Source organism: Triturus cristatus, chromosome 5_1 (assembly GCF_964204655.1).
Source record: "Triturus cristatus chromosome 5_1, aTriCri1.1, whole genome shotgun sequence".
In the NCBI taxonomy this organism is placed as follows: Eukaryota; Metazoa; Chordata; class Amphibia; order Caudata; family Salamandridae; genus Triturus; species Triturus cristatus.
This window is the reverse complement of record NC_140587.1, coordinates 402,533,655-402,546,812: the sequence shown is the minus strand read 5'-3', so window position 1 is coordinate 402,546,812 and position 13,158 is coordinate 402,533,655. Positions and strand designations below refer to the sequence as shown.

Genomic DNA, 13,158 nt, shown 5'->3' with positions numbered 1-13,158 from the left:
AGGCAAAATGTATACAGGCATACCATTGTTAATGTCCTGAACATGATCCTATATCCTTTGTAAGGATCGAAACGCCGTCGACATGTTGTACGCCATATGCACCTTCTTATTTAATACTCATCATGTGTAATGGTGTCTCCACTACAATTTGTTTGTTCTACCGACATGTGTCTCATACAATTTACTCTGCCAGAGCCTTTGTTTCATGTTGTACGTCCTTCCCACTAAGATGGATACATGCTTGTGTCCCACTATGTTTCTTGCTGAATTGTGTATATTTAAGCAACTATATTAAAAACACCTGTCCGGCTGGACAGCTGTAAAAATATAGTACTGATTGGGTCTATATTTATTGTTTACACTTATTAATCCTTGTCTAGGGACCACTGTCTTTAGAAATAACTACATTAGCTTGTTGGCATACTAACACATCCACACAAAAGTAAATGTGTGTGGTGTAGGCCATTTAGCTGCTCTAAAAGGTCAGCTATGGGAATGTTACCTAAAAAAAAAGCCATAGATGCTCCTATTTTAAGAGTAGTGTATGCTCTAGGAGTTATAAAGTCCTTTTGGCTTTAATAAAGCATGTCTGATACATTTAACGAACCATCTAGAAATGCCGATTTACAAATAGGTTTCCCTTTGTGATGGGGAGCAAATGCAACAAAAATGTGTTTTACAAACATCTTTTTTTCCGTCAATGTAATACATTAATGCCCTTTTAAAATCCAATGTACGAAGAGCCCTTTCTACTACAGAATCTGGATGGGGAGAGAAAACAGATAGCTAAACCGATTGGTTAATATTAAAACCGGGCAGTACCTTTGGAAGGAATTTTGGGGTGGTAGGAACCACCCTATCCCTGTTAAACTGGAAGAATGGCTCTGCTAAGGTTAGTGCCTGAAGCTTGCTCACACACCTTCATGAGGTGATAGCAATTTAGAAATAAACCTTCCAAGAAAGAAATTGGACGGGGCAATTATGTAACGGTTCAAAGGGTGGACCCAAAAGGTTTGTTAGAACAATATTGACGTTCCATGTAGGTGCAGGTGGACCCTTTGGTGGCATCACTCTTTTAAGGCCTTCCATGAAAGCCTTGATTAATGGTACTTTGAACAAAGTTAAGTGCTGTCTGTTTTGAAAGTAGGCAGTCACTGCTGCAAGGTGTGGACATCTGGAGGTGTACGCAAGACCTGAGCGTTGTAAATGCAAGAGATAACAAATAATGTTTTGCATAGATGCATTTAGTGGATCAATTGCTTGATTACAACAAACATTTTCCACTTGGCTGCATAGCAAGCTCTAGTGGTAGGTTTACATGCTTCCTTAAGAATGTTCATGCATTCTGGTGGCAGATTCAGATAACCAACCTCTATGCCTTCAGGAGCCAAATCGCTAGATTTAGTTCCTTTGTGTTTGGGTGTCTGATTCACCATGGTTCTGAGTAAGAAGGTTTGGAGTGAGGTGAAGCTTCTCATGGGAAATACTGAAAAAAGAGTAGGGTGGAAAACCATGGTTGACGTGCCCATGTGGGAGCTATTAGAATAAGGGTGAGACATCTGCATGTGTTACCAAACCAGAAAGGGAAGAATAAGGAGAGGCGGAAAAGCATAGGCAAATATTCCTGACCAATTCACCAATAGGGCATTGCCTTTGGATAGAGGGTGTGGGACCCTGTAGGCGAAGTTTTGGCATTTTGTGCTTTGTGCTGCCGCAAAGAGGGCCCTCTGTGGAAAGCCCCACCTGTGGAAGTAGGGGAAGAGGACCTGGGGGTGGAGTTCTGCCAGCAGGTGGATTTTATGATGTATTGCCCAACGCCAAATGGTCAGAGAGGTGTGACAACTGTAGTGTCCCACCCACCCCGGTTTTTGTACATAGAACATGGCTGTCATATTGTTTGTCCAGACTAGAACAACCTTGCTTAGGGGAGGCAGAAATACTTTCAGCACATGTTGAACAGCTTGAAGCTCTACATAGTCAATGTAGAGATTCTTGTGTTTTGTGCCCCAGAGACCCTGAACTCTTAGATGCTGTAGGAAAATGCCCCATCCTGTGAGGGATGCATCTGCTGTTAGCACGACCAGTGAGATCGGGGTCGATGAAGGCGCCTGCCCACCCCCCTGATACGTTTTGTGTGTTCCACCACTGCAGAGAGCAATGGGGGCAGCTGTCTACAAAAACAGTAGATCATGTAGTTGACCCTGTGATTGAGTCCACTGACATGCTACACATTCATGTAGAAGACACAGGTTTAGTCTTGCATGGGGCACTATAGCAATGCATGATGCCATCATCCCTAGAAGTTGCATGAAAGTTTTCACGGTTCGATACCGATTGCTTTGAAGTTGTGGTAGCAGTGTTTGACATTTTTTTAATCCTGGTTGCATTTGGATAGGCTTAAACCTAGGAGTGTTGATCAGATCTCCTAGATATGGTTGCCGCTGTGAAGGATGAAGACGGTATTTTTGAGCACTGACTGAATCCCAGCTGATGGAGAAGATTTATGGTAGTTTGACTGTATATCAGCTTTGATAGCCAATCGTCTAGATAGGTAAAGACATGAACTAGTTGTATTCTTAGATAAGCTTCTACCAATGCTAAGCATTTGGTTATCACTCTGGGTGCAGTAGTGACTCCAAATGGGAGGTCTTTGAATTGATAATGGTTCTCTGCTATGACAAACCTGAGGTATTTGCGATGTGCTGGGTGAATAGGGATGTGAAAGTATGGGCCCTTTACAGCCAGAGCAGACATGAAGTCACCTCGCTGTTGAAGGTGAAGCACTTGTATAAGTGTAACCACATGTAAGTGTTCCAATTGTATGTAGAGGTTAAAAGGTCTTTGATCTATAAAAGAAGAAAAAAAAAAAGTCTTAGAAAGTCATCCTTTTTGGGAATTAAAAATTACAGGGAGTTGATGTTGATGTTTGATTGGAATTCGCTCTATAGATCCATTTTTTAATAGAGCTTGTATTTCCTGTTAGAGCAGTTGTTGATGTTCCAAATATCTGGGGGCGCGAAGTGGAATACTGGGAGGATTGCTGGTGAACTAAATTTAATAATCAGGTTGGTTAATGTGCAACACCCACTTGCCTGACGTTATTGACTGCTAAGTGAGAAGAAACTGCTGTAGTCAACCCCACGACAAGTGTAGGATGATCGGTGGGTGGAGGGATGATGATAGAGTCCCTGTTTGTTGGCAGATGGGGAGGAACCAGCTGGTGTGCCTCTGCACAGACCTTTGGACTTGTTACCCCTATAGCTGTCCTTGCAAAATCCTCTGGGAGACGCCAGATTTTGTGGCCTGAATGTAAATGGAGACATCTGTGGAACTGGTTTTTGAACCTCCTCTGCAAAGAGCAGCAAAAGAAAACTATTGGAAGGTGTCTATAGTGCTCCCATGGATTTGGCCACTTCTGTGATATTTTTTATCTTCTCTGAGGCTTTATCCACGTAAGGGCCAAAGAGAGGTTTATCAAACGGAACATTTAATAATGTTTGTTGAACTTCTGACTTAAAAACGGACACAACCAGGCGTGCCTCCCCAAGAGGATGCAAATATTAATACCTTTGGCAACTGTGTCAGCAGCATCTATTTATGGAGGAGTTGGGAATTAATTTGCTCTTCTGCACTAAATTATGTCTTTCTTATGCTCCTCTGGAAGATATTGGAGTCATTTCTTCATCTTATCCCAGTGAGCTCCGACAGATCTGGCAAGAAGACCCTGTGAATTGGCTATACGCCAGTGATTGGCAGATTGTGCATGAATTATTTTGCCTGAGGCATCTATCAACTTTGACTCAGTCAGGATGTGGTGCATCAGCTGTGGTTTGAGAGTTCGCTCTTTTGCTAGCATTAGACACAATCAATGGGTCTGGTGGAAGCGGAACGCTAACAAAATTTGGATCAGGTGGTGGGGGGTTCATTTTTTGTCCACATTAGGTTTAATAATACGTGCATGGTCCTTAAAATATCCTCTGCATGGTGCATCATGCCCTTTAACATTGGAAGATATTGAGGTGTGTAGTCCCTAAGGTTTCAAATAAAAAGTCTTCTTCCAAGGCTTCGTGTAAATTAACTCCATGATATGCAGCTCCCCTGGCTATGAGCTCCTGATATGAGGCGTTCTCAGGAGGTGAGGGTTTTGCAGGATTAAGATCAGGACGTGTCTCCTGAGGGTCTATATCATAATCCGGTCTGTGGTCTAGTGGTGCTTCATAATTATGGTAATCTCCTATAGGAGTCTGGGTGAGGAAAACTGAGGTTTTATTATTTAGAGGGTTTGGTGGTAAAAAAAATAAAAAATAAAACGGGGGACCAAGCGCACAAGTAAATGCGGTGAAGGAGGAATAGGGTGCAGGGGACTGGTAGCTCTAGCCTTTTTCCAAGGTATCATACATCCAGTGTCTTGTAGGAATTAAATTATCCTTTTGGAAGATGGTACTGGAGCAGGTTTAGTTATAAAGCGTCCAGTTTCTGGATGACTATGTATTTTCTTCTGGATTAAGTCTCTTATGCCTTGTAGAATCGTCTTCGGAAGTGTTGGAGGAGCAAATTTAGGTTTTGGTGCCAAAGTTTTCGTACCAATGGTTTGGGAGCCGAAGAGATGCTGTTTAAGCTCAGGGCTGAGGTTGAAGGCTTTCTGTGCTTTCGGTGCAGAGCTGGATGGCGAGGCGTACAAAGCAGAGTCTCAGTGCCTACCAGATGGCAGTGGTGGCCCAGAATAGTTTTGTTTGATAGAAGTAGGTTTTTGCGTGAGCAAATGGGTTTGGGTACTCACAGCACCTTGACCAGCCAGAAGATCATGGAACTACAGATCAATCTCAAATTCAGAGTCTTGAATGGACAAGGACACTTTTTCGACAGACGACTGTTCCATGTCTTCCTGTTATTCCTCGTGATCTTCTTGTCCTAAGATATCGGGGTGTCTGCTACCTCTGCAGGTCTCCATGTTGATCCAGATTGGTCTTTTAGAAAATACCGATAGGAGTCACAGTAGTCGTCTTTGTACTCCGGAGATGAGCGCAGATTGCAGATTCTTTGAAGGTCGATGCACGGGTACTTAGAGGAGCACAGAGGTCAGTATTTAAATGGATTCCGTTCCATCAGCGGTGTATGTTGATGGAGTTTGTATCAACCAGCAGAAGGTAACCCGGATGGGCAAGCCGTGAAGGTCCCAGTTGGGATATTCCGAACCGATGAGTGACGTCCTCTGAATTTCGATATGTGAGAGCGAAAACCTGTTCGAAACAATACAGACTAGGGTAGAGTGGATTGCACACCGAAGGGATCTCGAAAAACTGGCTCAAACCAGTGTGCTGCAATATATGTCCGAACGCAATGGCAGAAAGAAAACTATCTAACAATAGAGACAATGCCCATGCGCACTATTACCAAAAGGAGTCACCACTTTAGCTCGTGATTTGAAAGATTATTTCAAAGAAAAACTAACTTTAAAACATTCGGACCAAACACTAGATGTATTTATAGCACACAAGCCTCGAACTACACAATACTAGTTCCCATCACGAAGTTTCATTTTCCAACTGGAAAAAAGTTAAAATGCACAAAGTAAATTCCCTATTAAAGAAAATTAAGGACTAGTCATTCTGGCATCCAATCAGAACTAAAACATAATACAAATATACATACTTAACACCAATTATCTCAACATTGAGCTCCTTCGCACATTCCATAAGGTGTCTGCAGCCCTTCAATGTGGTGCCAACCGTCATGTTCACCTCGTCTCCTGTGAGATCTTCTGTTGCGATGTGAAGTAATAGCCTAAGAGAAGGGAAAATGCAGCGAAAACAGTTGACCATAACGAAGCATACAGATGAGGAAGACTCAATTAGGTTGCGGTACTCCAGCTTCTTTGCGGGCAATCAAAAGCTTGCAAGGAAAAACTCAGTTCACAATACATTAAGTGCCAACAACTGGAACAATAACCTCGATACTATGTGCTGCAAGTAACTTTACATTTCTCAGCCTCCAAACAGACACACCCACCTACCCCCAAACACACATGCTTAATTACTCTCCAATCAGAGAGGATTTCCCAGGAATCAGAAAACACAAGTGGATTTCTCCGCTTAGTCAGAAGTATAAGTCTTTGTCCATTTGTTCAGATTAGGCAACATTCATAGCACTGAGCTACAAAAGGGCTCTTAAATGCTTTGGTTTATTCTTAAGACTAGTTTCATTAACTAAGGTGACCTAGAATTCCAAACACCAACTGCTACAGCAAACGTTTCAGGATTGTTTACCCTTTCATATGAAAAATTAGCTTCATGACGAATCTGATAGTCTAAAATCTTGTTTACCCTTTCTTCTGGTAGGAAATACAGGCAGGCACCACTTGTGTGTGTGTGTGTGTGTGTGTGTGGGGGGGGGGGGGGGGAGTGGGGGGGGGGGGAGGGGGAAGAGATGGGGAGAAAGTCTTGTAGAATAGGATAAACCATTTGCTTTGTGAGGAACCCCTGAGGCTGTGCCCTACCAATCCTCGCTCGTTTGGACATGAAGCCATGAAGTTACCAACCTTATCAATAGATTTTCTTTCAACCAGTATAGTTGAGAATAAACTAAAACTATACGAGTCACCATTATCGTAATATTTCCTTTAAGAATTGGCATGTATACCTTTCTTCCCAACTGGTGGGCAGACTTGCTCCACAACTCCAAAAACCTGATAGGAGGGGCACAGGACATGCCAGAGTAAACATGTCATTCAAACGGGGGGCGCTAGGTGGCGCACGACCAACATGGCCGCACGCCTGTGAGGCTCCTGCCTTGCCGAGCAGAGTAATACACTTTATCCCCATCCTGAGACGGAGAAACTGGTATACGAAGGCACCACCGGCTGGCGGAAACGTTGCTGAGTCCAGCGGTACCGAGTTTGCCTGTTGGGTGGGCGGCATTCCGGCAGCGACATGGTGGTTGCGTTGGGCGGCCCTCCACGCTACAGACCGGAGCCAGGAGGCGGGTGTTTGGGATCGGCGAGTCCATGGAAGGGGTGAGGGAGTCGCTACCCCGGCGCATTGAAAACTTGGAGGATTGGCGTCGCGGCGCGGCTGACTGCCCTGCGGAGGTCTGGCGGTGGCCGCGGAAGGTGAGCTGGTGCTTCTGCCCGGAGCTTGACGGCGCTGTGGATTGCGGCGAGGGGACCCTGGCAGCGCGTCGCTGAGAGCGGCCGCCTAGAGCTGCGCCGAGAGACATTGCGGCGGCTGGGGGCGTCCCTGGTCTGAGGAGTCGAAGGAGCCCCCCGCTGAGGCCCGATAGATTTGCGGTGTGTGCTCGCCCTCAGTGGAGCGCGGACAGCGCCGACATTGAAGTGTCTTCGGGGGCGCAGATAGTGGCGCCATTTTGACTACCTGGCGTCTGGAGATGGAAACGCTGGTCTAGTAGCCTGGTCTGCAATTCCTGGGATCGCAGTGGGACCGGTGACTGCGTACCAGACGTGTGCCAGGTTGGGATTTTCCGTGCAGTGAGGAGCCATCGCACGCAGGAGGGACGATGGTGTAACAGGACGGCCATTTTGTGGAGACTCAGCAGCCCGATCCTTAACATGGCAGAAGGTGGGTGATTGCGCAGAGCGGACGGAGGTGGAGAGATTGCACGAGTCGTGGCTCTCCCGTAGCCTATGGTTGTTCCTTAATGAGCAGCACACTGTTGGAAGGGGACTCGGACACTGGCCTGCACCCCTCGTGTGCAGCTGCATCCTGAGGGGGCACTGGTGCAGATGTTGCAAATGGCAGTGTGATACATTGCTTGGAGCTACAGACATTTCGAATCCTACCTATTGCCGTTCACCACGCATGTGAGGAGAATAGTAGCTGTGCGTGGGGGCGGTCATTTACATACTCCGATTTGGAGTGCTTGTTGTGGTGGACCGCCCCTCTTGACAGCTCATCTGTGCTGCTACCTGGATTGGTGAATTGTAAGATGGGACGCACGGATACAAAACAGACCAGGCTGCCCTTTGAAGCGCGCAAGGTGTCCAGGTCGGTTTCGCAAGAGCATGATGAGTTGGGCGTCTCGGAGGCACCGGAGGAGGACTGGAAGGCCCTTCTGCTGGGCATGAAGCACACTCTTGCATCCATTGGCACCAAGATCGATACAATGAACGAGCGCATGGAGGCTGTGGTACATAAGTGTCGGGGTCTGACAGGGGTCAGGGATCTCCAAAATCCACGGGAGCGAAGATGAAGCCACTTCACTCAATGAGGGCACCCCAGCCTAGGCAATGTAGACAAGCCTAAGGCCACGTAGAGCTCTCAAGGAGCGAAGAGACCTTAAAGGACCACCAGAGTACGTCTTAGGGAAGGAAGTGCGGCAAAAACTGCAGAAAACAGAAAAGGATAAGAGAAGTGGTTACAACCTATTACACAACAGATGGTATCTAATTACACTGTATGCCAACCCATACTCACTGCACAAGGATAGCTTTAGGGGTAGATAGGTCTCTCATTAACGCAGGGAAAAGAAGGATTCAACCTCGTATTCTGTTTCGTCACAGTCCCCAGAGAAGAATCAAAAGATTGTGAAAACCAAAGAAAATATATTCCCTTTTCTCCAGCAGAGGGAGCAGGTGTCCGACAGATTGGTGCAAGCAGACGCAGACAATCAGATCCTCGATGCCTTCGAGACTAAAACGCCGGAGATTTGTGTCGCCTTCAATGCAGGTGTGTGCCACTGTTCCAACCATCAAACAGCAGTGTTAGTAGATAATTGCATGAGTAACCATTGCCATGGGATGTAAGAAGTGAACGCACGCTCCAAAACAGTCCAGGAGCAGCTATGAGGAAAACGAAGTTCAGGTGCGGAGAAAGAGGAAGTCTATTCGCACTACTTGTGCGTGAGGAAGTAACAACCTAAATGAGTCCGCAGCCAAGCACCGAGGTTTACAAAAGGCAGCCAACAAAAAGGAAGGAACAGCGCATCCTCGCGCTAATGTCACAAGGGGCACATGCGGAGTTTGCAGCAAAAATATACGGGGAGTTCAGGAGCTGCATTCAACAAGGTATTGTGTCCCAGGCAAAAAGAAGGAAAGCAAACTCCACAACGAAGAACAGCAGGGCTTGTGGTCAAGGCTGAGCAGAGTAGGGAACTCCGGTTCGAAACGAAGGAGAGCAGGGCGTGGTCCAGACAGGATTAGAAAGCCAAGCACCTGTGAAGGGTGAGCTGGCTGCTTATACGCTGGAATGGTCAGCTGATCGTTTTCAATGCAGCATGGGAAGGCACACAAGGCGATGACCATCGCACTGAATTCTGGGAATGGTAGTTTTTTGGGGATTATAAGACAAGGACCGCATACAAGACACCTGACGGTTGACAATAAGCTTGACCAACATGAGGAGCGGATAAAGGAAGCTGAGGCCAGAGTCTCGAGCCTTGAGGACGGGGCTGCTTCCAGCCGGGGTCACATGTTGCAAATGGACAAACTCTTGAAGATAATTGCGGACAAAAATGAGGATTTGGAGGCCCGCTCCTGAAGAAACAACGTCCGAATTCTTGGCCTGGCGGAATCCACAAATGTGGGCCGCATGGAAAATTTCATAAAATGGCTGGTGGTGGAATTATTCGGCAGAGAATCCTTTTCGGCGCACCCTACAGTGGAAAGAGCGCACAGATCGTTGGGGGCTCGCCCTCCTCCGGGGTCACCGCCGCGTCCGGTGATAACCCGCTTTTTGAATTATCGGGACAGAGATGCGGTTCTCCGACTGGCCCGGGAGAAAAAGCAAGTTCACTACGAGAATGCCGTACTGGCGTTCTACCCCGACTTCACCCAATCAGTTCAAAACGCCAGGCGTAGATTCTACGCAGTCAAGAAGAAGCTCCAAGCGCAGGATATTTCTTACGCTATGCTGTTTCCGGCACGATTGCGGATAACACATAAAGGCACGCAGCATTTCTTCCAGAACCCGCAGCAGGTGGAGGAGTACCTTAGGCGTAACTGGCGGGTGCCATCCAGTGGTCCGGAGGCGCAAAGACGTTCTGGATCAAACTCCCCGCTGTCGGACCCGGACTAGGGCCTCCTCGGGCCCCATCTGGGACTCTCCTGGACACCAAGCTGTGACTGATGGGCCTGTAGTTGGTGATGTATTAACTTCTCCTTGTTTTTCTGGTCTCCAGCATGAAGTCCTGCTCGGCACCTCCCTGCCGTCCCACGACAGCTGCCCACTTAACAGTGGAGCGGTGTGTGGGTGAAAGTAAGGAGGGAGGTCGTGGGCTCTGCGCGTTCCCTATGTGGGCATCCCCCGAATACTTGAAGTTGTGGGACAGTCAATGTGGGAAATTGACATGTGTTTGGGTGGGGAGGGATTCTGTACACGGCATGTTGGGGTGGCCGGTGTGGGAGTTGGTGGGGGGGGTATTTGGTTGCCAGTTGCTTGTTTACCTTCAGTAAAGTCCTTCTGGATGCAGCGACAGATAAAGGGTATTATAGAATACACCTTGGCAGACACCACCCAAGATTTTAATAGATTGAAGATTGCAACATGGAATGTGCGAGGCTTGAATAACCCCTGAAAGAAAAAGGCAGGTGCTTGGGTACTTAGATAGACATCATATCGAAATAGCTATGTTGCAAGAAACCCATCTAGGCCCCGGTGGTACACCTTTATTTGCCTCGCGTTGGGCAGCACACCGCTGCTTTGCGTGTTACTCCAGCTATTCTCGTGGAGTGGCTATCCTTGTCAAACGAGGGGTGCCCTTTGTCCCTAGTGGCATAGAGATGGATAGCGGCGGCAGATTTTGCCTAATTTGGGGGACGCTCTACTCTCATGAGGTGACGTTCGCTAACTACTATGGCCCCAATATTGATGATCCCCAGACTCTTATTATGTTATGGAATAGAATTCAGGAGATTGGAACCACATATGTCATCTGGGGCGGGGACTTTAATACGACACTGCAGCCACGGCTGGATAGGTCCAGAGGCAATCCAACGCATTTCACGCTTACGCACAAGATATTGAATGATATCGTAGGGGATAGTCGGTTACTGGACTCCTGGCGGCACATGCACCCTGGGCAGCGGGAGGGTACACACTTCTCGGCGGTCCACTCCTCTTGGGCTAGATTGGATTATCTGTTCCTGTCGGTTGGGATGGCGCATTGGCTGCGGGATGCGACCCACTTGGCTCGGACGTATTCCGATCATTCCCCAGTGATAGGGATGCTACAGGTTCCCTTGCAACACTCCCCATATATTAGCTGGCGCCTCAACCCTTCACATTTGCAGGACACTGTTTAAAACAGAGCTAGAACAAGATATTCGGGATTTTTTTTAGCGCAATATCAAATCGGTCTCCAGTGTGACCGTTGTATGGGAGGCGTTCAAAGTGACGGTTAGGGGATGGTGCTTGTCCAAGGGTGGGGGCATTCTTAAGGAGTAGCGCAGAGACCTCTCCAGATTGGAGCCGGAGTTGAAAGCGCTGGAACAAGAAGCTAGTGGTGATGTGGAGGGGTGTGAGATCAGGGCTACCATTCGTAACAAATTGACGGAATTTGGTGTATTGGCGGACAGGGAGCTTAAATTTAGGGGCAAATCGCACGTGGCCAGGCGTTACGGGGAGGGGGATAGGCCAGGGAAGGCTCTGGCTGCAGCGGTACGTCCCCCTCGGTTCTCAAACTACATTACAGAGATACAGGATAGGCAGGGTCAGATACATCGAAATCTCCCGGACCAATTGGCCACCTTCCGTGAGTTTTATGAGGCGCTGAACACCTCTCAGCGAGGTGCTCCACTTCAACTGCATGAGTATCTGGAGGACACTGCTCTGGCCTGGCTGAAGGAAAATCAGCAAAACTTCTTGAACCTGGAGTTGGAGCTTGATGAAATCACAGAGGCTATTATGCAGATGAAATCTGGCAAGGCGCCTGGGTCAGATGGGCTGCCTATAGAATTTTACAAAGCCTATGCTCACATACTTGCTCTCATTCTGAAGGACATTCTACACGGCACTGGAGGAGGGTAGTTTGCCTGGGACTATGCGCGAGGCTTTAATAACCTCGTTGTTGAAACCGGGAAGATCCCTTATCTCTTGCGATTCCTACCGCCCCTTATTGCTACTAAATTGTGATACTAAAATACTTGCTAAAGTGTTGGCGACTAGGCTGGGCCTGCTGATGCAGCGGCTGGTTCTCCCCGATCAGGCGGGATTTGTCCCAAGCCGAGCAACATCGCACAACCTGCGGACGCTAGCTGCAGTGCTGCAGGATATTGATCCTAATAGTTCGGCGGTGGCCGTTTTCCTCGACGCCACTAAGGCGTTCGACTCCCTGGAGTGGGACTACTTGCTCGGCGTATTGGAACATATGGTAATGCCGTACACCTTCTTAAACTGGATAAAGTTGCTCTATGGCCGGCCGGTGGCGTCAGTCCTTTTAAATGGGGCTAAGTCTATGCCCTTTGGTATCTCTAGAGGCACGCGTCAGGGGTGCCCATTACCTCCCATTTTGTTTGCCCTTGCTATTGAACCCTTGGCGGCGACGCTCCGACAACACCATAATGATAAAGCATTGATATATCCTTCTAGACAACTGCTCATTTCATTATATGCAGATGACAGGACGTTGTATGTAAACCGACCCCAGGTCAATCTAAATCCTATACTGCATGAGATAACCAAATTTGGCGTTATATCGGGTGTACAAATCAATTGGTCAAAATCGGCGGTCTTCCCCTTAACTGATAACACTTTCCCATAGCCTGTGGATTATCCCCTAATGTGGGAATCTGAAGACCTGAAGTATTTGGGTGTCCATATTTCCAGAGATAAGGAGGCATTAATGAGACTAAATTATGGGACAGCCATAGATAAGATCACCGACGACGTTACCAAATGGCTAAGACTCCCCCTGTCTATGGCAGGACGGATATCGTTGATTAAGATGGTATTGCTACCGAAACTACTATATTTGTTCATTAATATCCCATACCACCCAGGGAGATTCTTCTTTAGTACACTAAAATCACAGCTCACGCGGCTAATATGGGGTGGGAAGCAGGCGCGTCTTAACCTGGCCACGCTTATGTTACCATATCAACAGGGGGGATTTGAGGTCCCTGATTTTGAATTCTACTACTATTGTGCACAAGCACACTTTGCCACTTATTGGTTCCACCCGCCGCCTTTTATGCCTCATTTGGCGGTC

General features: G+C 47.4%; 1 protein-coding gene across 2 annotated transcripts in view; it reads right to left on the bottom strand.

Moving 5' to 3' along the window:
- AZIN1 (antizyme inhibitor 1) overlaps positions 1 to 13,158 on the bottom strand; it is a 565,763-nt gene that overhangs the window by 335,043 nt on the left and 217,562 nt on the right. For both annotated transcript variants that reach the window (XM_085605134.1, XM_085605135.1), the window contains exon 6: positions 5,653 to 5,784. In XM_085605134.1, coding sequence (XP_085461260.1) covers positions 5,653 to 5,784 — 132 coding nt within the window. The remainder of the gene's footprint in view (positions 1 to 5,652; positions 5,785 to 13,158) is intronic.